Raw genomic sequence first — 25,281 nt, 5'->3', positions numbered from 1 at the left:
TCGCGCGAGCCACGCAGTAAAATAAATGAGTGAAAGAACCCGCGTGCCTACCACGGATGCACGTGGCTGCCGTGGTCACTCGATGCCGCCGCCCGTGCCGGCTTGGAGCAGACGCTGAAGGGAGCCTACCCAGAAAAAAAAAAAAGTACAGCGCGAAATGGCTCGGCCGCAGTGGGCGACTCGTTGTTTTCGCTGTTCTTTCAATATCTCCCCGAGTGGCGTGATAGAACGACGCCCGCGAGGCCGCAACTAGCGGAGGGGACCTCCGCTCGAAACTAAGCGGCGAGAAGAGAGGCCGCGATAAATATCGCCTGCCCGATACGCTTATCGAAATTCTGCAAACGGAAACCGTCTGGCGACGGGTTCTTCTTCGCCATACCCGACCCGTCGCTCTGGCCAGACTGCTCCTGGACAACAAGATGGAAGCAAGACTGTCGACAATCGTCGTGCTTTTTGCGCTCGCCGGACTCGCTTCGGCCCTACTCAGGTGAGCTCCGAGCCGGCTTTGCGTCCCTCCTCTTCGCTAATTGCTGCAGCCTTTGTAACGTGCCACGCGCGCGGAGCGTTCTTAGCGTTTGTAGCTTTCGGGGACAAATAGCTCTGCACTCCATTCAGATGACGATCTACAGATATGTGTCTCGGATGTGACAGATACCGGAGTTAACGACCATCCTTATTTTCAATGCGTGGGCCAATTTAACTTCATTCATTTCATTTATTCATTTTTCGAACAATACAAGACACTGCCGGTATTGTCTGCCATTACACAGCCGGTTTTGTCCGTCACTGCGCAGAAATATCATATCACGACCGTTAGTGCATTGTACAGCTATTGGAATACGACCGCTGGGGTGAAAAGTTGAATGTGACAGCAGCAGTGTGCATCTGATATGACTGGCTGACTATATAGCCATTGCGGCTGGTTTCAGTGCACAGTTTGCGTACCTGTTCAGTCAAATATATTTCGCCGCTTAGTAACAGCTTCTCGTGCAGCTCAGGGTAAACGATATACCACGAGAAGACTTTCTTCCAGGCTAGTTGGTTCATATCGAGCGGGTAGCCCACTGCGCAAGCAGGGCCGGAGCCAGGATTTTTTTACTGGGGGGTGTTTATTTTTTCAGAACAAGCCACTATATAGGCATCCACAACACATGCGCCGCCCGTGTGCGCAAAGCCGCTAATATCTGTACTTAAGCTGCACTTAGGTTCATTTATTCCGTTCTCAAAGTGCAAATGGCCCCTGCATTACAACACATAAAATGCGTAAATGTCGAAAACCTAAACGCGTCACATTAAATGCCTAAAAACCGGACATACCTCATTCAGCATGCCTTATAACCGCTGTGCGGCGCATTTTATGGGGTACCGTATACGTGACTGCGCTTGTAGCTTCAATAAAGAGCTGGGCGAACAAGTTGAGGAGAAGCACAGCTTGGCAAGATGGCAGCCACTGATTGCGCGAAGCTCCCTTAATACATGTGCTTCGCTTAAATTATGGCGCGAGTGATTTACTGTTTTGCTAGGATTGAAGTTTGGTCTAGTTGGTTCGTGGTTGCTGTAGAGAAAAAACAGCGCAAAATTTTGACACAAGACGAAGAAGAGAGAACAGCGCTGCTTGTCTTCCCTTCTTCGTCTTGTGTTCTCTCAACATTTCGCGCTTTTTTTTTTCCTGGTGATTTACTGTAGTTGTAGCCTAACCACTTAAATAATTTAAAAAAAGGCATTTCATTGATTCTTCATGAAACAAAAGCAGCGATGATGAATCCCTACCAACTAGTTTCAACTTCCTGTCGGTCTGAGCTTGCAAAACTTACGGCGGATGCGTCGCATACTCTAGTGGAGTATAATTTTTCTCTCTGACGTTGTACAAATGCGTGAATGCCACGCTAACTTGTCTTTCCTGTTGAGTCATGCGTTCTCCTTGCTGCGGTCATTTATCATGTTTTCTCACTCAGCAAAACACGCTGCGATAAACAGTATGCACAGTATCTGTCTCACTGAGCAAAAAAAAAAAGAGCACGAAATGCCTCGCTGTGCAGGGTGTCCGGCAGCTGATGCATTGTCCTCCACCTAAGTGGGGTTCTCATATGATATATATATAACATATCAGCAATACAATATAGAGATAGGTCTGCTCTTGTACATCTGGACAGTAAAAATGGGCGGCAAAATTCACTCTGCGCACTTATTATTTCTATATGCATATTTTGGTATATGCTGCTGCGTAGTGGCTTTATCTAAGTAGATGCCGTCTTCCCACTACGAAACCCGATCTCAGTTGCAGCAATAATGTAGTAGCACCCGACATCTTCTGGTGTACACGATATCGCGACACGTGCCAACTCTTTCCTTAATACTGTCCACAAGTACAAGGCTAAAACACAGATTTCGCGGTGCTCCCGCAATAATAATAATAATAATAATAATAATAATAATAATAATAATATAATAATAATAATAATAATAATAATTGGCGAAGCTCGCACTGCCGCGCAAGGCTTGATACAGCGAAACTGGATGATTCTGAAGACTAATCTGGTTGCTTCTAGTTGGTTTCTAGGCCTTAGCTGGGTGATGCAAGTTGTTTCCAGGTTGCTTCTAGGTCGTTGCTAAGCTTTAGCTGGGTGATGCTAGGTTGTTTTACGTTAACTGTGAGCGCTGAGAGGTTCCAGTTAAACCACAGACACGGCACGTATGTCCAAACTGCAGAGACAGACCTCGCGTTTAAACCATGCGTTGGCCCCTCTCATAGACATACAGGCAAGTCGTCGTTGGCGTAGGCCTTCCATTAGCTTCAGGGCCTCCGTCTCTTCGCAGTCATTTGTTGAGCTTACTTTTGCCTTCTTCATTTTTAGTGTATCAGTGGTCAGTAGTGGGATTTACCCAATATCTGTGGCACATATACCCCTTTATGATGGTGATCGTTTTTTGGTTCGCCGGGCAAGGAACGATTTGGTAAACAGCTTCGCTGTTACTGTTAGAAACAAGACATTCACACCGGAGGGTTATGTGTCTTCTAGCGTGCCACTATTTACTTACTGATTTAAAAAGACGCCTACAACACTCCCACGGATGTTCTGTGCGTACGCAAACAAGTGCATACAAATAAAACATAACCAAGTATATACAAGATGCGAGCATAATTTGAAACACACATCACGCAGGTGCTTCACCTAGAAGTATGTCTATTGCTGTGCAGCTAATAAGCGGAAAACAATTGATTGAAGGGTATTCCAATCCATATATTCAATCCAATATATATATATATATATATATATATATATATATATATATATATATATATATATATATATATATATATATATATATATATATATGTATATATATATGGGTGAAAAGAAGGACTCACGTACGAAATGTAGCTTTATTAACGTTTCGGCTGGTGGGCCCAAACGTTAATAAAACTACATTTCGTACGTGAGTCCTTCTTTTCACCCATCTATCGTCGTACCGGACCCATCGATCTTCAGACCCAAAGTACTACATATATATATATATATATATATATATATATATATATATATATATATACATATATATATATATATATATATAGTTGAAAAAATCAAGCACGTAGGAAAAATTGTTCAGTAAAGGACTGACGTTTCGGCCGCGGGACCGGCCTTCGTCGGAGTGATATATATATATATATATATATATATATATATATATATATATATATATATATATATATATGTGTGTGTGTGTGTGTGTGTGTGTGTGTGTGTGGTGTAGTGCACGGGGGAAGAATGCAAACTTGAACGATAAGACAGTGCGACAGTTAAGGGGTATTCAGACGGGGGAGAAATGCTCGCGAGGAGAAGTCTCCACAAATGCCCCCCACTCACACGGACGAGACGAACGGAGGGGGAGACCAGTGTTACTAGACTACGCTGGTGGCTTGCACCACCCGTTTGACGAGCTGATGACGACGAGCTGCAGACGACCATGTAGCTGCAGACGGTACACCCGCTGCCGCTCTTTGCAGGAGCAAGTGCAACATTGTGGCCAAACAAGAGCTCGAAATTTCGCTATATCCCCCACCGCCGGGGGATTGTTTGTCCTTTCGGGGAAAAGGTCCCCGTCTCCCCCGAGGAGGCGCGGGGGGGTCACGCCCACTCGCTAATCCGTGACGTCGCGGTCACGTGATCCACAGTCCCCTCGTCTCCCCCGAGCATTTCTCCCCCGTCTGAATACCCCTTTAAGAGCGTTGTCTAAGCGGGAGGACGTGCATGTGGGCTTTTTCAGGCATCTTGTCCCCATCAATTCCAGCCCTCTGCGGAGTTTATTGTAAAACAGTGACAGCCTTAAAATTTTACGCCTTTTAGAGTGCAAGGGCCATTCCAAATAGTTGACTCCATATCTGATGTGCTTCTTCGGAAATCATAGTTACATGTAACAAACCTTGCTGCCTGTTTCTGAACCCGCTCTCCACCATATCAACGTACGGAATCACACAAGAATGAAAGACTCGTGGCTACACCGCCTTAAGGTCGCGAGGTCGAATCCCGGCCACTGAGACCGCATTTCGATAGAGGCGAAATGCTATACAGGCCTGTGTACTTAGCTTTGGGTGCACGGTCAAGAACCCCAGGTGGTCGAAATTTCGGAAGCCCTCCACTGCGGTGTCCCTCATAATCTAGTAACAATAATTGCTGGGGTTTAACGTCTCAAAACCGTGATACGATGAGGGACGCCTTAGTGGAAGGCTGCGGAAATTTCGACCATCTGGGGTTCTTTAACGTGCACCTAAATCTAAGTACACTGGCCTTAAAGGGGTCATGAAGCCCCCTTGGGCTTGTTGAAAAAACACAACCTGCGGAAAGCTGACACGGCTCTGAACTGCTCTGCAAAATATTAGTCGTGCGCGCCGCGTAAAGGCCACAAGCGGAGCGCGAAGTTGCCGTTTCCTCAGGCGCCCTCTTTTCAAACAGAGGCCGGTTCTCACTCTCGTCGGTGGACGGGGCGTCTGCACGTTGACGTCGCGGAGACATAGCATGCTTATTGGCCGAAAGCCGGATGAGATGCGCTTCTTGCCACGGGGTGCTGCCACTTGCTCGCGCCGCACTCCTCAGTCTGCTAACTTTACACGGTAGCCGCACTCGCGCGTGCGAATCACAGCGGGAAAGCGATCGCGTTTCATGACGCGCGCTGACGTAACTCCTTACCCCTGTGCCATCCCTCCCTGTCTAGCTTCCAGTGCGCTCGTCGGCACGAGAAAAGAGAGAAAGCGCTGAAAGCGTGCGCCAACCCCCGTAACTCCGCTGATTCTTGACGGATTCGAGAAATTTTTGCGGCAATCGATTCGGGAGGCAGTAAACTCCGATACTAAGGTCATTAGATCATTACTTGGAAAAGTGGTTCATGACCCCTTTAAGCATTTTCGCCTCCATCGAGGATTCGGCCGCCGCGGCCGGGATTCGATCCTGCGATCTTCGTGTCAGCAGTCGAGCACCATAACCACGAGACCACCGTGGCGGATGTCCCTTATAATCATATCGTGGTTTTGGGACGTAAAATCCCAATAGTTTTTATTACACCTCTTTCATGTTCCCGGATTAGCTCATCGTGACGTCACAGATAGTGACCTCTCACTAAACGTCACAGATAGCGCTGACGTTTCGGCGCCAAATAAAAAAAAAATGAAACCCTTACAATTTAATGTCTCAAGAATCGAGTTTCCAAAGAATATTTATGTCAACATTAATTTTGTACTTCCATTTAGCGTCCTTTAATAACAGGTGCAAGAAATTGATGTTAGATTCGCGATTAGCGAATGCGGCCGGCAAACGTCACTTGCGAAAGAAAATCGTCGTGTATTCAGCAGCTGGATAGGTTTTCGATTTGTGCCCTTGTGCTACGTTCAGTGAACCTTTTTTTTTTTTTGAAGTCTTGTAACTTTCGTTGTGACCACAATAAAGACGATGAATGTTGTAACACTCAGTCAAGGTTCTCTGGCGGAAGTGCATCCTTTCATTTTTCTTCTTTTTTTTTTGCCCTGTCGAACGAACAAAAAAAAAAGCCTATGTGCAGTTGATAAACATTAGCAGCTATCCTTTAAGTGAAGTCGATGTACGATGTTCGGATAGTGTTATACATTTGAGCATCTGCCACAAGGCCGCCCGAAACAACAGTGTTGTAGTTTATCATCGTGGGAACGTTAGCGCTAACAATGATTTGAACAAGTTAGGTCAATCATACTGTATAGCGTCGGTCGACGATAGCCGTATACGGCAGCCGGCGTGCACAGAAATAAGAGTGGGGCAGATCATGAGTCATTCCCTTTCGTCACACGCCGCAGAACAACAGGAAGCGCCCGCCGAACTCACGAAGCCATAGTGCAGCTTCTGCGTCTCGAGTTTCGTCCTTTCTGCATGAACTTTCTGCATGCGTCAACGCTTTGATGCTCTGTCTCGGGAACAATCGCGAATAGTGCGCCCTCGAATAAAATCACGAAAAAGAAAAATGCGCCCTGGGAATCGTTTTTTTTTTCGGTATAGACTTGCCCTTAAGGCATAATATTTTGTGTGTATTCTCGGAAATATAAATACGATTTTTTTTCGTAATGCGAGTACAGCTATATATTGGTTACGTTATTAATACTCAAGAGAAACACACGTTTACAGAAAATAGGTACCAGAAATACATCTGCACTATCATGCATTTTTCATGAGGAAACCATATGTCATGAACCTGAGGTAAAAGATACAGCGCAAACACACAAGACGCCCCACATAGAAAAGACACGGCACACATAGAAAAGACACGGTGTCTTTTCTATGTGGGGCGTCTTGTGTGTTTGTGCTGTATCTTTTACCTCAGGAATATGCACCAACTATAGGCCCAAATGAAGTATTGTGTTATGAACGTATGTTGTAACTGCATCCCGAAGCCTACCGATTAATCGCTCTCCATTTTCGCGAAAGAGCTGCTCATTCAAGAGACATCCTAAATGCTACGCGGCCCTGCGGTTCGTGACCGTGTCGCCATCATTCTTGCAGGGTTCCCCTGAAGCGCATGAAAAGCGTTCGGGACCACCTCCGCGAGGTCGGCACGCCACTCAACGTGACTCGAACTTGGTCCCTGAGCGGTGCCTTTGCAGGACCCTTCCCGGAGCCCCTCAAGAACTACCTCGATGTGCGTATGCTTCACTCTTTAGACAAAACACTGCAGTGAAGGCGCACACCGCACTGCGTGTGCGCCGTCCCTCGGCATCTGTCAAAAGTTGCGCGGCTTTGAACTTTTCTTTTCTTTTTCGAATTCGCATTCAAGCAATAACTTTGTAGTACTAATAATAATTGTTGGGGTTTAACGTCCCATAACCACGGTATGATTATGAGAGAGGCCATAGCGGAGGGCTCCGGAAATTTCGACCACCTGGGGTTCTTTAACGTGCACCTAACGGGCCTCGAACATTGTCGCCTCCATCGAAAATGCAGCCGCCGCGGCCGGGATTCGATCCCGCGACCTGCGGGTCAGCAGTCGAGCACCTTAACCACTAGACCACCGTGGCGGGTGTCATGAACACACTTTTGCCAATTGCTTATCCACGACTCGAAGGTTTCCCGGTAGGCGGATTCTGGAAGGTCCTTAAGGGCACACGGTCAAGCTTCTTTGACAGCACTTATAGGGCCCCATGGTGGTTCCCTTTGAGGGAGGATTTCACTTTTGAGAATATAGTAATTAGTCTGCTAGTGCCAAGTCGGGGCTGTAAGGGGGGTGGGGAATCGTCGCGATGTAGTTTATCTTCGGGTATCGTCATACCAACGCAAAATGTGATGTATCGCTATTCAATCGCTGTATTTTGCACCTGCACCGATGTCACTCGACAGGGGTCCACTAAAAACGCGATCTTGCCTGAACGAACGCTTGCAGGCGACTGGCGCTTGTTGAGTCTTGGAGATCACATCCCCCACCACAGCGCATGCACGGCGAGAGCGTGCTGCGACGTACAGTCAATTCAGGAAAAAAATTGTTCCCAATACTTTTTATATGTACACACCCTGTATATATGAATCCGGAAGTACCAGCGCAAACAGACAAGAGAAACGAGGCGCGCACTCACGGCACCCGTGTGTCGTGCCGTTTCTCTTATGGATGTCTGTTTGCGCTGGTACTTCCTTACTTCAAGATAAGCCAACTTGCCCAAAGATAAGTATTGGCGAAGTATATATGAAGCGACCACGCATTCTCGCAGGTTGCGTTTGACTGATTCCACTTGGCAAGCGCCGCACAATGTTTCAGAACCCGGACCTATAGTCACAAAGCTTTTCATGGGCAAGTGTCCTTTACCATTGGTCGTCTGCCTTCGCCGATATGTCCCGCATTAAGATCGGCCGAATTTTATTCGTACTAACATTTTTAGCGCAATTCGTTTTGGTCAATACGGGTCCCGATATTCGTGGCCGCCGCGGTCAGAGAGCACTTCATCGGCGGCGCTGTGCCGCGACGGTGCAGAAGTACGCCACCCTTGACACAAAAAATCGATTTAATAAATGCGAAGCATTTCTTAGCGAACCTCTGCCACTTTGAGCGTTTCTATCTATCTGTCTGTCTATCTATCTATCTATCTAGCCGCCTACGCCTGGGTGCTCTCGTAATCGCCTCCTTAACTTGGTGTAGACCAAAACTGGCATGGGAGGGTAAGAGGATTTGACGGATATTACTATCGGGTCATGACATGAAAAACGTGAAAATCCTGTCACGTACGTCGTCAAGCCCTTTCCTCCAGACACGTGTGGCACATACCCGTTAACCACTGGCCGCGGTTACGGGTATGAGCCACAAGTGATTGACAATTTATATCTATCCAGGAACGGCGAGAACAGACATTGGTAATTTAAATACGAGAGCGTTAAGAAAAACCGACATCGGCAGTGTTGACCCGACGAATGGAAAGAATAAAAATTAGGATCCCAGCAGGAATCGAATTCTGCCTGGCAATCAGGTATACTACCGCAGAGCCACGCCAGGTGTATAAACTGCTTTGGAAAAACAGCCTGCAGGCGTAATGTCGGTGCAACGTCAATTGATGTTGCGGTGTTGGCTAATTTTACAAGAAAGCAATAAACAGTACATATGTATTCCTACGATACAGGCGTCATATCAGATTAACGTCTGTGGTTCCAGTGTTGGCTGCGCTTTTATAGCAGTCTAATAAACATTACATTTGTAGTCCTATGATTCAGCAAGCTATATTGAAGCATTGGTCGACCCCGGAAGAATACATTAGCGAATGTTACGATGATATTCACATGGTTGCACCATAAAGTGCACTCAGTTTCGATAATACTGGCGTATGCATCCTAACGTGAGGGGTGACGTTACGCCGCACTATAAGTTAGCCTTTACACGCCAGTGTTGTCGACGTGCCTGGTAAGCCCACGATGTGCACATAGCTACTACACTTAAAAATGAATACACTTACAAAAACACGTCGATCCACCTCACGCTTGGCTCAAAGCCATACAATGCAACATAGAAGTACTCGCTGACTTCTTCGCATGAAACCGATCCCCACAGTGCGTAGGACCTGCCGAATTTCTTTTACTTATTTTCTTTATTATTAAATCTGTTGCTGCAACGAGGTACACTAATAAACAACATACTGCTCGCAAGGCAAGCACGAAAAAGTGTTTGCAATATCGACTTCAGGAAAGAAAAAAATGCGGTGGGGAGGGGGGGCGTAATGTATAATTCGTTAAAAACTTCAATAATGAGGTATAGTGTCAATGATTAATTTCGACTTTTCGAGCAAATAATGTAGGACACCGTGAGTAACCTACCAGATGAGTTTTCTGTAAGAATCCAATTCAGCGCCCTGCTAATTCGATAGCTCTCGAGAGATGGCAGATTGGTTCCAATCGTAACCGTGGCTATCGAGCCCTACATCCAATCGACACGCGTTGAAATGGGCAGTCGGCTTAGTGGACGCTCACAGAATACCACCCTATAGCTCAAAGACTAGAATTGCTATATCTGCCACAGATGACGTTTAACCAAATTTCCGACAATCTTCGCAGAAATATTGAATCCAATACAATAATAAATCTTTGCCTCACTGAGTCGCCTGAATAAATTTCTTGATTAAGAGATCGTAGTAGCCGAATAAACAGGAATTAAACGCTCCAAATTTTTTATACGCTGCCCGAAAATAACGCGTTTATTTATGAGAACTAACAGACAAAAGTCTTCATTCCTGCGTTTATTTATGAACGTTTTGTGTGTTGTGTGATCAGTGGGGACCGTAATTACTTTCAGTGCCACAGTCGCTATGTATTTCACTGACAGAGAGGGCAGAAATTCCGGACAAATATGTAGGGTCTTCTACATTTCTGATTCTGTTATGCTTGAATTTGTTGCGTGCGTATATCTCGTATAACGTGCAGTGAGGGGCTTATGTTTTCCATTTGTACGTATTAAAAATTAAGGCCCCGTAATTTTTACTTTTTGTACACGTGACTCAATTTACTACACTCACTCAATGTGCGCAGGCGCAGTACTACGGTGATATCACCCTTGGCACACCGCCGCAAGTGTTTAGGGTTGTCTTCGACACGGGCTCCTCCAATCTGTGGGTTCCCTCCAGTAAATGCTCCTTCACCAACATCGCCTGCTGTAAGTGCACCACTTTTTGTTACGAGACATACTGCAGCCTCTCAGGTTGTCAGGAGAAAGCTATGCCACCATGTGCATGCACTTACGTGCGCGTTTCTTTCTTTCACACTTTATTGCGTGCCTCATGCATGAAGCAACATCCCAAGACAACATACTGGAGCATGCACTGCACGTGTACAGTGAAATCACGTTACTCGTGTCACCTTCGCTCGTGTACAGTGAACTGTGCTTTACATAATTAACCAATAAAACTCTGTAGGCGCTAGTGATGTTAAATTTACTGCTTATATTATCGTGACGTCACGAACTCGTGACCATATATGATGAAGACAAGAAGAAACGCTGTTGGCCTCAAATAAACAGTTACTTGGCCCTATGCTGGTTTCAGGTGTAATGCACGCGACCGCGACCATGTGAAGCAATCAGCCAAACTTGGCCCTCATAGGTAGAACCTGATGAGGCTTGAACGTTCGCAGGTGTACTTCGAAAATTAATGTTCTATAATGCAGGGTTCTGTCAGTAAAAATACTTGGACTTTATTATTATATAGGCGAAAGAATTCGGTGGACATGTCTAAGAAAAACTATTTTCTTCAATTGCTCTTGCTGTACCAGTCGCTTTGTCCAGAATAAAAGAAGATACTTTTTTTTTCACCTCGATTTTGATGTGAGATGCACATGCGCACCTACAATGAATTCATGGTTCACGGTGAACAAAAAAATTACAACATATCCACCAGTGAATGATGAAGAGCTTGGGCGATGCTCCTGAAGCAATCATGGTTACACCGTGAAATGTTCAGTGGTTTCGCCGAGCAGTAATCAAAGCGATACGCCGCTTTGATTACTGCACGAGCGTGCAGGGTGCCGCTGCTTTTTTTTCTCTTTTTTTTTTCTTTTTTTGCACACATATTGCACACATCTCTATGGGACAACGTCATCTATTGAATGATACGGGAGACGCGACGGCGGGGGCACGCCGCATGGAGCAACGACCGACCAGGTGATGCTATAAGGAGCTTCGCCCTTAAAATTACATATACGCAAATTTACTTATATGCCGGATACACCGCACGAATGTTCGTGTATTCAGTGCCTAGGTCCCAACAGCCTAGCTGTCAGTCTGTCAGTCTAGCTGTCAGTGATGAAATGACCACACTCAGCCTGTGGTACACCAATGGCGAATCACAGTTCTTCATACGCCGCAACATGGCGCTGCTGTAGCCCTCGCTTCTGTAACCCACAACAGAATAGGAAGATCAAATTATAGTCGCGAGACGCAATGGCCTTGCCTTTGCAGGGCTGCACCACAAGTACCACAGCTCAAGGTCGAAGACGTATGAGAAGAACGGCACCGCGTTCGAGATCCGCTATGGCAGCGGCAGCGTCAAAGGCGTGCTGAGCGCGGACGTGTTCGGCTTGGGCAACGTCACCGTGCGTAGCCAGACGTTCGCCGAGATCATCGACGAGTCCGGGCTGGCTTTCATCGCGGCCAAGTTCGACGGCATCCTGGGCTTGGGTTACCCGCGGATCTCCGTGCTGGGCGTGCCACCCGTCTTCGACAACATGGTGGCACAGGGCGTGGCCGCCAAGCCTGTCTTCTCCGTCTACCTGGACCGCAACACCTCGGACCCCCAGGGCGGCGAAGTGCTCTTCGGTGGCATCGACAAGGCACACTACACCGGAAACATCACCTACGTGCCCGTCACCCGCAAGGGCTACTGGCAGTTCCACATGGACAGGTGCGTGTCTCTACGCCCCCCCCCCCCCCCCCGGAGATGTATGCTGTGAAAAGTATGGGGGAATTAAATTTTGATGTCCGAATGGCCGTGCAATGCGTTTCCTAGCAGCATGCAGCCGGCCTCATAAAGAATGCCATTGAGCATTCCTTTGTTCCGCCATGAAAACTTTCATTTAATCGATTTGCCCAAATATTCAGCAAAGCGCTGGCTATACGGGATTTTCGAAGTTAAGCAAACAGTAACTTCAATAAATATACAGGGCCAGGTACGTAAAAAATGTGCTTTGGCGGACAGATTTTTCGTCTACATTCATCTACATTCATCAATCGCAGAACTAACCAAAACCTTTTCATTAACATTTTTGCTATCACGATTGTGGTGCATGTCGACATTTGAAACGTCAAGAGAAACGTGCGCAAAGATAACTTCCATTCGTTTGATTCTTCTGAAGCACTTCTGCTCCGAGGTATTCAATCAAACGTCACACTGACAGTCAGCTAAATGAGCGTAGATGGGCGTGGACATCCACACATCGTTGGCAGTGAGGGAAAATCAACGTGACGGAAAAGAGAAACAAAATGTCACCCTTGCTTGTTTGCGCCATCCGACAGCAAGAGCACGGCTGTTAACAGGACGATATACCACACGAAGTGAGGTATATAGTATACGCTTCAATGGAGACTTGATGTGCTGTCGCGATACACACCCTTGAGTGCGAAATAACCTGAATGAGTGTCAAATTTGATGATGGACATCAGAGAACGAATGCTCTTCAGGAGAATCAAAGAAATTTGACTTCAAGTACGATTGTTTAGTGAAAGGTGTATAACCAAGGCTTTAGAAACTAAAATACTTTCTCCTGTTGTTGAATCATTTGAAAGTTTCAGAAATAAACGTTGACCACAATGGCGACGGCAAATAATAATAATAATAATAATAATAATAATAATAATAATAATAATAATAATAATAATAATAATAAAAGATTTTGTTAAATATGCCTTTTAGGACTCTAATTACTCGCGAAAATTATGTTCGCCGAAGCACATAAACAGTTTGTGCGGCAGATCTTGTGTAGCTGAGATCAAACATTTATAAAAATGACTGTTCTTTTAACTTTGAAGACGTTCACGAAGTTACTGTACCATATATGCTAATGCCACAAAGTGAAACGCAAACATATAAGACGTATGCATAGTCAGTTTAGTACTGTACAAAGCGGCGTACCTTATCTTTCCCATATGGTTTGCCGTCGAGCCCCAGCGTATGGTCCTAAGCCATGCCAATATCATTCACATTGTTGAGTATCACTGCATGTAAACGTGTAGGCATTCGAGTTTAGCCACGTGCTTGCGTTTTAATTTCTGCCAATAGTACTGGCGTTTTTCGCTAACAGTCAAACGTTTCATTTCTGCCTTTTTCTTATATCAAAGTTTACACTTGGCGCCTTGGGCACGGCGCATTGCATCGAAGTTTTGTGCAATATCTCCTGTCATATCACTTACCATTTAGCAGCTCACTCACGAACTAGTGCGGTAGGTAGCTACTTATTTTCTGCTCGTACGGCTTTTTTAATTTTCTAACCAAGCCGCGCGGTTTCCATTTTGCCTGTCCGTGCTGCGATTTTATAAACATGACGATATTGGGAAAGCGTGTGCCGTAATCATTTCTATTGCAGCCGGAGCCAAGAAAACGTGGTTTATTTTAAGCAGGTATAGGTGTGCTAACTAATCAACGCAGTGTTTCTCGTTATTGCTGGTTGCTCTTTATCATAATGCTCAGGATTTTGTTGTAAGGCTTTAATCCCGAAAGCTAAGACAGAAGCTCGGTGCGGCGTCACTATAGTCACTACCATGTGCCTGTATGTGAATGCAGGTATGCACGAGTCTGTTGTTTTCTTTCTTTTTTTCAACGCGATAGCGTTAAAGAGCTCGTATCGCAGAAATTCCGCCGTCGGCGCCGGCACCGTTGGTTGTGAGCGAAAAATCATCATCTTGTCCGTGACCGAAAAATCGAAAAAGCTGCAAATAAAATAAATAATCAAAATGCTGGGTCCGAGTGAGAATCGAACCCAGGCCGTCTGAGTGGCAAGCAGGTGTTCTACCACACACCCACGCCTCTGCTTGGAGCTGCACTGAAAGTAACTTTGATGCTTCCCAAAAATACGCGTCCTGTATACAGGTGTCACAGTACGAAATGTAATATCGCAGTAATATTGCGTGGTACAAGCGTACATTGCCATCGGGCGTCACACCGCGTCAATATCATAACGACTTGGTGGTTTAAAGACAGCCATCCATTACAAAAGGCACACACATTACTGCGCGTATTCCCTTAAGACCACGTAGTGGGTGCATCGCAGCTTCGAAAAAGGTTCTCGCGCATAATTGCTCCTGGTTTAAAGCATGCTGCCCATTACATAAGGCACACACCTTATTGCGCGCATTCTGTTAAACACTCGTAGTGTTCGAAGTGCGCACTAGGGGGCAGGATATTGCTATCGCGTTCAACTCTTAAAGCCGAAGCTTAAGCGTCCCCCAATTTTTTTTCTCTCTTCGTAGCGTGACAGTCGGAACGAACGTTACGTTCTGCAACGGAGGCTGCGAAGCCATCGCTGACACTGGCACTTCCTTGATTGCTGGGCCAACTGCGGAGATCCAGAAACTTAACTTAGCCATAGGAGCCGCTCCTTTCACCGCCGGAGAGGTAACGCTCACCCGTCTCTACTTCAATTCACTAGTGCTTTCAGCGATCGTTCTATTGTCTTGCCATGTGGGAAGCAACGAGCGTGCAGTTCTGCTAGACTCATCCAGCATAGTATTTCATTATAAGGGCTGAGTGCATAGCCGAAGGTTATCATGATGATGATGATGATGATGGTCTTTACTGGGGTCCCCTTTGAAACTATAGCCGCCCATCTTTTTATCTTTATTTCCAACTCTTTCGCAAAAACACATTTTGCTCTGCGCTTTTCTCACTTCAAGCGAAATACAACCCATATCACGTTGCATTGCCTCATTTGTGTTTTTTTATCCGTGGGTCCCCAATGCCAATCGGCCCAGTGACCTTTGGCTAACTTCCAAACCCGACAAACCCTCCTATTTCAAACGCAGAGCTGCATTCGCGAACATTATCGCTGGTACATACCATTACTCCGTTCCAAATTACACGCATCACCTTAGATATTTATTGTAACACCCATGTTATGGAGGTACAAAGAACAGGTCTTTTGTGGGATGAGTCGCTTTTGCATTTTTCGCACTGCAGAAAAAAAAATTAAAAACAAACAAACAGCTAAAGCACATATGCGCGCGCATACTACGATCCAGCCACAGCCATTTTGTACCTGCGCTTGTGCACCATCCTTTTTTTAGGTAACCGCGTAATGTCCAGAAGCGCCAGTGTTTCTTCTGAACAGCTATGGAATAACTTTTATCGTGTGATAATCTTCAGCGTGTAATGATACCTGAATACGCAATCACATTGTAATTCCACTATCAAGAAACTGTATTATGTGCAACGCGTCACAGACACCGAGCTTACTCTAACGAGTGGTCGAATAGTGCTGATGTGTATACAAGTTGTGCGGTGGTCCATGGTGTCCCCCATTGTCATTGCGAACTGGGGTTAAAACATCAATGGTGCGTGCTTGAGTTACAATATCAGCGTTTGTATTGTCTTCGTTCTGTTGCTGCAGTACCTCGTGAGCTGCAAATCCATACCGAAGTTGCCAAATATCACCATCACCCTGAACGGTCATGACTTCCAGCTTCAAGGAAAAGATTACATTATGCAGGCAAGTGCTTCCGTTTTCTTGTACATTTTATTCATTTTAGATGCGAAGCAGCTTTTGCGCTGGGCTTTGTCCATAGTTCCATTGGCGACCGTCCGCTGTCTAAAACCTACCATAGCCATCTGTAACATATTGAGCGCGCGCTCGCGCCAAGGAGAAGTCTTCTTCGTCTTCTTTTTCGATCGCCTTGATGATGATACGTGCAGAGCACTTTAGGGGCCCGGGCTGCCGTGTGCTGTCCTAGCTTGGCGTATCGCAGACAGAACCACGTGGGCTGGCACGCGCTAGCGCGTTCGGGCCTGTGTAAGAGGCTGAGTAAGACGCTGTGGCCTCTACCCCTTACACTCTCTCAGCAATCATGTGATGGCGCCGGCGAACGAGATTCTGCAGACGCGCGATGAACCAACGCATTGTATCCTAGTCAGAACGCGCTGGCACGCGCTAGTGCGTTCGGGCCTGAGTAAGGGGCTGGGTAAGACGCTGTGGCCTCTCCCTCTTACACTCTCTCAGCAATCACGTGATGGCGTCGGGGAACGAGATTCTGCAGACGCGCGATGAACCAACGCATTGTATCCTAGTCAGAACGCGCTGGCACGCGCTAGCGCGTTCGGGCCTGAGCAAGGGGTTGGGTAAGACGCTGTGGCCTCTACCCCTTACACTCTCTCAGCAATCATGTGATGGCGTCAGCGAACGAGATTCTGCAGACGCGCGACAAACCCGCGTGGCCAGCTCCAACAAGAGTTCGGGACGAGTAGCAGCAGCAGCAACTACAGTGAATTCATGGTGTGCTCCACATGCAAGGACGCGTTAAAGGGGTCATGAAGCACCCCTTGGGCTTGTTGAAAAAACACAACCTGCGGAAAGCTGACACGGCTATGAACTGCTCTGCAAAATATTACAGTTGTGCGCGCCGCGTAAAGGCCACAAGCGGAGCGCGAAGTTGCCGTTTCCTCAGGCGCCCTCTTTTCAAACAGAGGCCGGTTCTCACTCTCGTCGGTGGGGGGGTCGTCTGCACGTTGACGTCGCGGAGACATAGCATGCTTATTGGCCGATAGCCGGATGAGATGCGCTTCTTGCCACGGGGTGCAGCCACTTGCCCGCGCCGCACTCCTCAGTCTGCTAACTTTACACGGTAGCCGCACTCGCGCGTGCGAATCACAGCGGGAAAGCGATCGCGTTTCATGACGCGCGCTGACGTAACTTCTTACCCCCGTGCCATCCCTACCTGTCTAGCTTCCAGTGCGCTCGTCGGCACGAGAAAAGAGAGAAAGCGCTGATAGCGTGCGCCAAATCCCCGTAACTCCGCTGATTCTTGACGGATTCGAGAAATTTTTGCGGCAATTCAATTCGGGAGGCAGTAAACTCCGATGCTAAAGTCATTAGATCATTACTTGGAAGAGTGGTTCATGACCCCTTTAACATCGGACAAAGTGCCCGTGATGAACGGAACTTTTAGTCGGCCCATGTGCTCCTTCGCATCCCCACATGGTTCCCTTTAGAGGGAGACGATGAGAATTTTTTTACGTGCGCCCATTTTTATCAACCCTATTTCTTTCCTATTTCGATCTTCCCAATACCCTCTTGCGCACTGCTGAGGAGCATGTACGCCCTCTCTTTCTCTCGCACACGAACAGCCATACACGTCAAGCGTGTGACAATGTCGCAAAATGGCCATCAGACCTGCAATAGGCTGGCAGCTCTGAATTATACACTGACCGCTGACCGCACGCGATTAATGATTGGATACCTTATCCAAGGATTACACGACGTGCGCCTTTGAGGGACCTTGAGGCTGGCGATTTTCTTCTATTCATTGCAACATTAATTTACTTACATAAGTCGCATTTCGCAATCATTGAATGAATGTGTCGAAATCGGCAGTATGCAAAAATAAAGTACTTGAAATGCATATTGTTTCGATAACAAAGAAAAATTAATGTGAACGACGCAGTTTAACATTGATGGTTAAGGTTGGACAAAATACGTTCGTACTTAAATGGATGAGAACGCCTCATTCATGCCTAAAAAGGGAGGCAGAAAATGCTATTAGTTAGTTCCATGCTATATAGTCGAGGTGTGTATGTATGTGTTTATATATATATATATATATATATATATATATATATATATATATATATATATATATATACACGTCATGCCCCGCCACGGTGGTCTAGTGGTTATGGCGCTCGACTGCTGACCCGAAGGTCGCGGGATCAAATCCCGGCCGCGGCGGCTGCATTTTCGATGGAGGCGAAAATGTTTGAGGCTCGTGTACTTAGATTTAGGTGCACGTTAAAGAACCCCAGGTGGTCGAAATTTCCGGAGTCCTCCACTACGGCGTCTCTCATAATCATATGGTGGTTTTGGGACGTTAAACCCCAGATATTATTATTATCGCCACGTCATTCCTAATTATTCTTCCTGAGTTTTAAACTTGCGACGCAAAACGCGAATAACGGGCGAACTGAGCGATGCTGAGCACTAGGGCGCCTCGATGCCAGCGTTCCTCCGCACAGGGTGGTGCAGATTCGCTCCGTGGATTTCATGCGTGGTGGTTGCGTCGTCCGCGATGCCGAGTCTTCTCCGCCTCTCGCCGATCGTCGTGCCGCTACGAACGGTTGCGTCGTCCGCTACGCCGTGCACCTCTCTCGGATTGAGTTTCGACTCTCTGTGATGTCCGTGCCTCTGGCCGATCGTCGTGCCGTGACGGTTCCCAAGTCAGCCAACCCGAGCACCTCTCACCGATTAAGGCCCGCCTTTCCGTGATGTCCTCGTGCACCGGCTCATCGTGCCCCGTCCATGAACTCCGCTGACCGGATCCCCCACTCCTACTCTTTTATTGCGATAGCAATTATATGGACAGTCTCGGCTGAATTTTGCCGTCGCCGTCGCCGCCGTCATGCACCGTATATGTATAAGTATGTATATATATGTATATATATATAAAAGCCCTAAAAAAAATAATTCAGAAAAATGCTTCCGAAGCGCGGAATCGAACCAGGGACCTCTTGCTCCGCAGCGAGTGGCGCTAACCACTACGCCACGAAACGTAGATTCTCCACGTAGCTAACGGCGAGCGTTATATACACACGCTTTACCGCTGGACGGACTCAGAGACGGCAGTACCTTATAAGCGTTTCTTCATTACCAGCGAGATGGCGCTAGTAGCGCGACGGGCGCATTTAAAAGCCGTCAGCTCGCTCGCTCGCTTCCTCTTATATTTGCGCAGGCAGAACCTTGCCCTTCCGCTGTCTGCTCGCGCGGTTTTCTCGTGGTGAGGGGCAGAGGGATGGTTCACGCTTTCACCGTGATGTCCGCGCTCATGTTGCGGAGCGTACGAAAGTCACTCGAGCTCAAGGGACGCCGCTAAACAAACAAACAGAAGATGAGCGCGAACTATCAAGTGTCACAGCTCGACCCTTCAAGCACGCTAGTTTCCTTCGCTGCTTGGGCCGCCTTTGCAACAGGAGCGCTGTTCAAACTGAGAGTATCCATTGGCGAGCCTCACTTCGTATAGCATTAGTTTCTTGCTATCGCATTCATTGGTTCGCCCTTGCGGCGAAACTGTGACTTTTCCTATTACGCTTTTATTCCCTCCTTATCCCATCCCCTTGAGAGCTACTGCTGAGGTGTCATCCTTGAGATAGACAGTGGCGGGGCTCTCATTTTTCTTCACTTCCTGTTTTTTTTTATTATCTAGAATCACTCCCCCCCCCCACAGAGTGGTGACACCCATTGACTGCGTCGCCGCCATATTGGGTCAAACAATGGAGCTCTCGCGTTGTGTGATGTTGCGCCATATTGGTTCAAAACACTGGACGCTGCCCCACCCTGCACGAAGGAATATCGAGGCGATAGCAGCTCTCTCAAGATATGTTTCGACGCGCTTCCTATATCGTCGCTCGAGTCGGGACACGCGGCTTATGACATGCAGCTTCACGCAGCTGCTTGCTGGCAGCAGCCACCGGCAGCTAAACCACCGCCTTGTCACTTTTTAGCAGTCGCTAAGCAACTGAGTAGATTTGCTCTCCGTTTGCGTTCACACCAATAGATCAATGATTTTTGTCACCCGTAATGTGATTTCCTTTTTCGTTTTAACAGCGAAGCTGTTTAGCAAATCGTTCCTTGTGAGTGGATCGCAGAAAACTATCATCACCTTAACGGGTATGTGCCACTGTGCGGCTTACCAGAAACATATCGTCATAAACGGGTATGTGCTACAGAAATTTGGTAAATCCCACTACTCACCTCTGGTACACTAAAAATGAAGAAGGCTACAGTTAGCCCAAGAAATGGCTGCGAAGCGACGGCGGCGAGTCATAAAAAGATACAAAGACCGAAAAACATACACAGAGAGAGGAAGAGAAAAGTAGAGAGAAATAAAGACATAAAATGATAGAGACACAGACAAAGACAGAGAAAGAGATAGAAAGAAATACACACGAAAGAGAGATAGAAAAAACAGAGAGCAAGACAGGAATAGAAAGAAAGAGCAGGGAGAGAACGAAAGGGAGAAAGAAAAAGATAGAAAGAGCGAGAAAGAAATAAAAAAAAAACTATAAAGAAACAGATACGAAAATAGAAAAAAGAATCAGAGAGAAAAATAAAGAAAAAGAAGAAAGAAAGAGAAAAAATAAAGAGAAACAAGGAAGGCCGCCCAGCTGCGCTCTTCCTTCAGGTTTGGCACCACTAGTGCGAAGCTGCCATAGTTTTTTTACACTGAGTAATAAGTGAAGATAAACAACCCGTTATTTATACGGTTGTCAACAGCATGTTCTGGATCGCTTAGCGTCTCTTTGTTTTCATATCGTCGACTCCGCGATCAGTTCCGGTAGCGCGCAGCCGGAGCCAATCGCCGAGGCCACGTTTACAACAACGAAGTCCAAGCGCGAGACGCGCGGACTTACACATTTTGCTGACAGAATTTTCTGCATAGCTTCCACAGCATTGCACCCGATGTATGAAACAGAGCATAGTTTCCAATGGAAGCAGCATTTATTTACCTAGCACGACAGGTTTCAGATGGGTGGACAATCTAATCTCCTTCTTGTGGAGTCGCCCACTGTCGGCTGTTTTGGTTGCGTTGATGTACCAGCAGACGGCACAGCTGCGCTCGGTGTTATACGAGGAGGCGTCATTGACCACGTCCTTATTGGAGCCTTTGATCACGTTAACACGTTCTTCAGTACTACATGTTTCGTACTACAGTCGGCACAGTACGTCACCTTTCTTGCTTGGAAGTAGTGTTTGTGTGTCAAACAGCACCGGCAACAACATCAGCAACGACGTGGAAGGAGTATCGTAAGTGATCCAAATCGACAAGTAATAAAATGACAACTGGATGATGTTTGTATCAGCAAACAAAGGATGCACGAAAATAATGTGAATATAAAACTGATAATCGATTGCAGAAAACGTACATAAAGTGCCTATGAATGCGTTACCAACATCACTCAAGTGCTATTCAGTTAATTTCTGTCGTAATAATTCTTTGAACTCTTCTCGAGGACGCTGCTGTCGCGTGCACATGAGGCGCCGTTGTGCGCTCAGTTGGCCCGTTATTCGCGTTATCCGCCGCGCGGGAAAAATGACTAGGAATGATGTAGCCAGCTGGAGACAGTCCGACGTGATGTTTTCGTATTTGATACACAAATTTATTATGCACTATTTGATACGCAACTTGCGCCGCGACCCTGACGTGCGCGACGCAAGTAATTAGTCATTTCTATAGTTAATTTTCGGTAATGAGGCATAGATGCTAACAGAATGATTCGACAGCTTGCGCAACGCGTTGACAAATAAGCACCGTCGGTGCCACGATCTTATTACTTTCCCTTTTTGCAAGCTTGGCCCGAGTTAGCTGGGACACCACATACCGGGTGTTTCAAGAAATGAGTCCGAAAATCCTCAAAACTGACTTAAGCAAATGCGATGCTTGCTCACTGTCTTCATTGTTACTTTTGATGTGGCGGCAGACTAGAAATATTAGTTTAAACATCAATTATAGAAATTAAAATAATTAACATTTTAATTACAGGAGACAGGTGGTCTGGTGAAATGGGAGAATTGAAGTCTTTCCTGCGAAGAGCCTATTGCCACTGTGAGATTTTCAAAAAGCGGCCGCTGGCAGTTTGCGGAGTGATGAAATCCAACCAATTTCGCTGGCAGAACCAAAACCGCATGCAGCGCCCAAGAGCGCAACTGCCATACCTTTCCGAATGAATGAGCGTATTGTTATCAACCATTGATCCACCTCGCTTCCTGGGTCTTCGGGCTGTGCATGCCATGATTACGTGATGTTGTTTTGATCGAAAACATCGCCCCTGTGCACGCATCTTGTTGTGGCAACCGCGTTCTACTTTGGCAGTTTCTCTCGTCGTCGTCGTCGTCGTCGTCACCGATTAGGCAATGCGGTAAGCACTGAATGCAGACGTGTGCTGTAGTTATGCCTGAAGCCATGCTGCACAGTGATAATTAATGAGCCACAAGGATGCCCCACCCACCATCACCACCTTCATATTGTGCACGTTTCGTTTGTGCTTCTACCGTTAGTTATCGGTTTGCAGTCAGTTATCGGCTGCAAGTGTCTGCATTTTCAAAGCAGCTCAGTGAACAACACTGACGCGTCAGAACATACCAGTGTGTGTACGTCTCTTCCTTCTGTCCGTGTCCTCGTATGCGCTCAACTCATCCAAGTTTGCATAAAGAAAGCAAACGCTTGTCGATGCAAAGGCGTCCCTTAGGCAAACACGTCAGGCAAGTGTGAATGCGTGGCTGAAAAACTGCGAGTAGGCAAGAAGGGAGACCAAAGGTGATCCTACAAAGATTGACAGACAGCAAAGTCGCCTGCACGCTAATCTACATGGGTTAGAGAATGAGGGAATAAAAGGGACCCCCGGAGAGTGTTAAAAAAAAGAAAAGGTGAGAGACCTGGACTGGAAATTTACACGCAACATTAAGGGCGATGCGTTATATTAGAAATGAAGGCGATGGAAGTAGTTCGGTCATTATAATGTGCATACTATGTCATTTCCTAAAGCTCCTCAAACAAGTCACTGTCCTGAGGATAAGCAAACGACATGTGGCAATCGCCGCTAACGTACGGGCTCTGTCTCGCAGGTGAGCCAGGCGGGCATTCCTCTCTGCCTGAGCGGCTTTATCGGCCTGGACGTTCCAGCTCCAATGGGGCCCCTGTGGATCCTTGGCGACGTTTTCATTGGCCGCTACTACACCATCTTCGACAGGGGCAACGACCGTGTCGGATTCGCCCAGTCTCGCTAGGCGTCGGCCGAGCTCTAAATCCAAAGCTCGATGAAACTGCTCCAAATGGATAGCTTGCAGAGGCAGTTTCAGGATATTTGTTTTGTCAGACCGCTTTATGTATCTGATCACGCATTCGGTACGCACATGTCTAGGAAGCTTGGACGCGCCTTCCGATGAGCCTCTGTCCGTTAACTGCGGGCACATCATGGCCGAAAATTTTATGAACAAACTTCATCAGCTCAAAATAAAGCAGCAATCATTTCATACAAAGCGTTTTGCATATTTTGCCCAATGACCACACGAAGAGAACACTGTGGTGTTGTTGTGTACCCCTTGAATGGGACGCATTCACCAGGCGGATAGCAGGGACTGACGGATCTGTCCCACGAAAGCACAGACAATTAATAGTAGATCCTTTGGTGTACCGGCAAACGCTGGTTGTGGTCGAAAGACCGAGTCAGAGCCCAGTGTGGACAGAACATATAAAAAAACTTATATTGTTAACCTCAGGCGGTTACAAACGAACATGCATGCACATGTCGTCTATAGTTACAATAAACACAGTTGGGTTTCAACTCTCGAGAACAATGGTCGACGAGCACTAAATGTACAAGCACACACGGGGCGAGGTCCACCACTGGAAAAGTTGGCGCCACCGTCGGTGTGACGTGGTACGAGGGATCATGTGGACAGGGTGTCGGAACGAAATGTTTTTCGTTTCAGTTTTAGTTTCGTTCCACCGCAAGAAGTTCCGTTCCGTTTCTGTTCCGGAACGAAAAAAAAGTGTTCCGTAACGGCTCGTAACGGTTTTTTACGCAAAAATTTGAAGTTAAGGTAATCATAAAAAACATTGAATTTGTGATATAGTTACTTGCCCTCCTCTTTTAAAAGTGGGACAAGGCTAAAACACGTTCTTCAGAGGAGTGGAAGCAACTCTACCACGAATTCCTACCAACTTGCACAAAGCATTACTTATTAATTTCAGTCAGTATTTATTTTCTCAAAAGAAAAATACGATTTTTTTTTATTGGGCTCAATGCTCTGTGTCAAGGAGGTGAGCACGATCTCAGAAGCAACATGTCACTGAGTGTACTCTCTGATATTCGAGACCGCTGTTCTGATAAAAAGATCGCCAGGCCTCTAAGAAAAAAAAGAGTATGCGTGACTCTTTTCGGAGAGTTCTGACTTGACACGTATAGGACTCTCTTTAAATAGTCACGGTGACTCTCTTGGTGGGTCAGGGTCGGCTCGCTCTAGGAGAGTCCCCTGACCCTCTAGGAAGAGTGGAAAGACTCTCATCCGAAGGATCACGTTACCACCTATAGGGAGTCAGACGACTCTTGCCGGTAACACTCCTACGGGGGTCAAGTGAGCCACACCGAAGCGTCAAGCGACTCCACAAGTATATTAAGCTACTCCTTTGACCCTTGCTCTACTTTTGCGCGACTACTGTTGAAATAGTGGTGTATTCATTTTAAGCAAGTGCAGTAATACTTGCCGTTCTGCCCAGCGACTGCAAAAAAGAATAGTTCAATTTTAGCATTATTTTAATAAAACTCGTCAAAACAACACATATTTTCTAGCAAAGTTATATAGAAAGCGCGAAAAGATGCTCAGTGATTTCCAATTAAGAAGTTAAGGTATTCCTCATTTACATGCTTGTATGAGTATAGCCAACTAAAATGTGTGACTGTGATGTGCACAGTGTCATATGGTGCTAAATGAACAGCAGAAATCGCCATCATGTTTCCATATTTATTCCTTGTGATTAAGAATAAATCAAAAAGTGGTGACGGCTTGAGGCATCAGACTTGTGGCTTGCTAGGTTGTCGCTCTTGTTCAG

General features: G+C 46.5%; 1 protein-coding gene across 1 annotated transcript; it reads left to right on the top strand.

Moving 5' to 3' along the window:
- Positions 1-325: 325 nt before the first annotated feature.
- LOC119403239 (lysosomal aspartic protease) lies at positions 326-23,521 on the top strand. Its single transcript, XM_037670188.2, has 7 exons — positions 326-487; positions 7,023-7,158; positions 10,515-10,638; positions 11,938-12,379; positions 14,941-15,085; positions 16,077-16,175; positions 23,295-23,521. Exons 1-7 carry the CDS (start codon positions 420-422, stop codon positions 23,454-23,456), a joined length of 1,176 nt encoding a protein of 391 aa, XP_037526116.1. The 5' UTR covers positions 326-419; the 3' UTR covers positions 23,457-23,521.
- Positions 23,522-25,281: the final 1,760 nt, after the last annotated feature.

Source organism: Rhipicephalus sanguineus, chromosome 1 (genome assembly GCF_013339695.2).
Source record: "Rhipicephalus sanguineus isolate Rsan-2018 chromosome 1, BIME_Rsan_1.4, whole genome shotgun sequence".
Taxonomy (NCBI): Eukaryota; Metazoa; Arthropoda; class Arachnida; order Ixodida; family Ixodidae; genus Rhipicephalus; species Rhipicephalus sanguineus.
The sequence above is the reverse complement of the archived record's forward strand: the minus strand, read 5'-3'. Positions and strand labels throughout refer to the sequence as shown.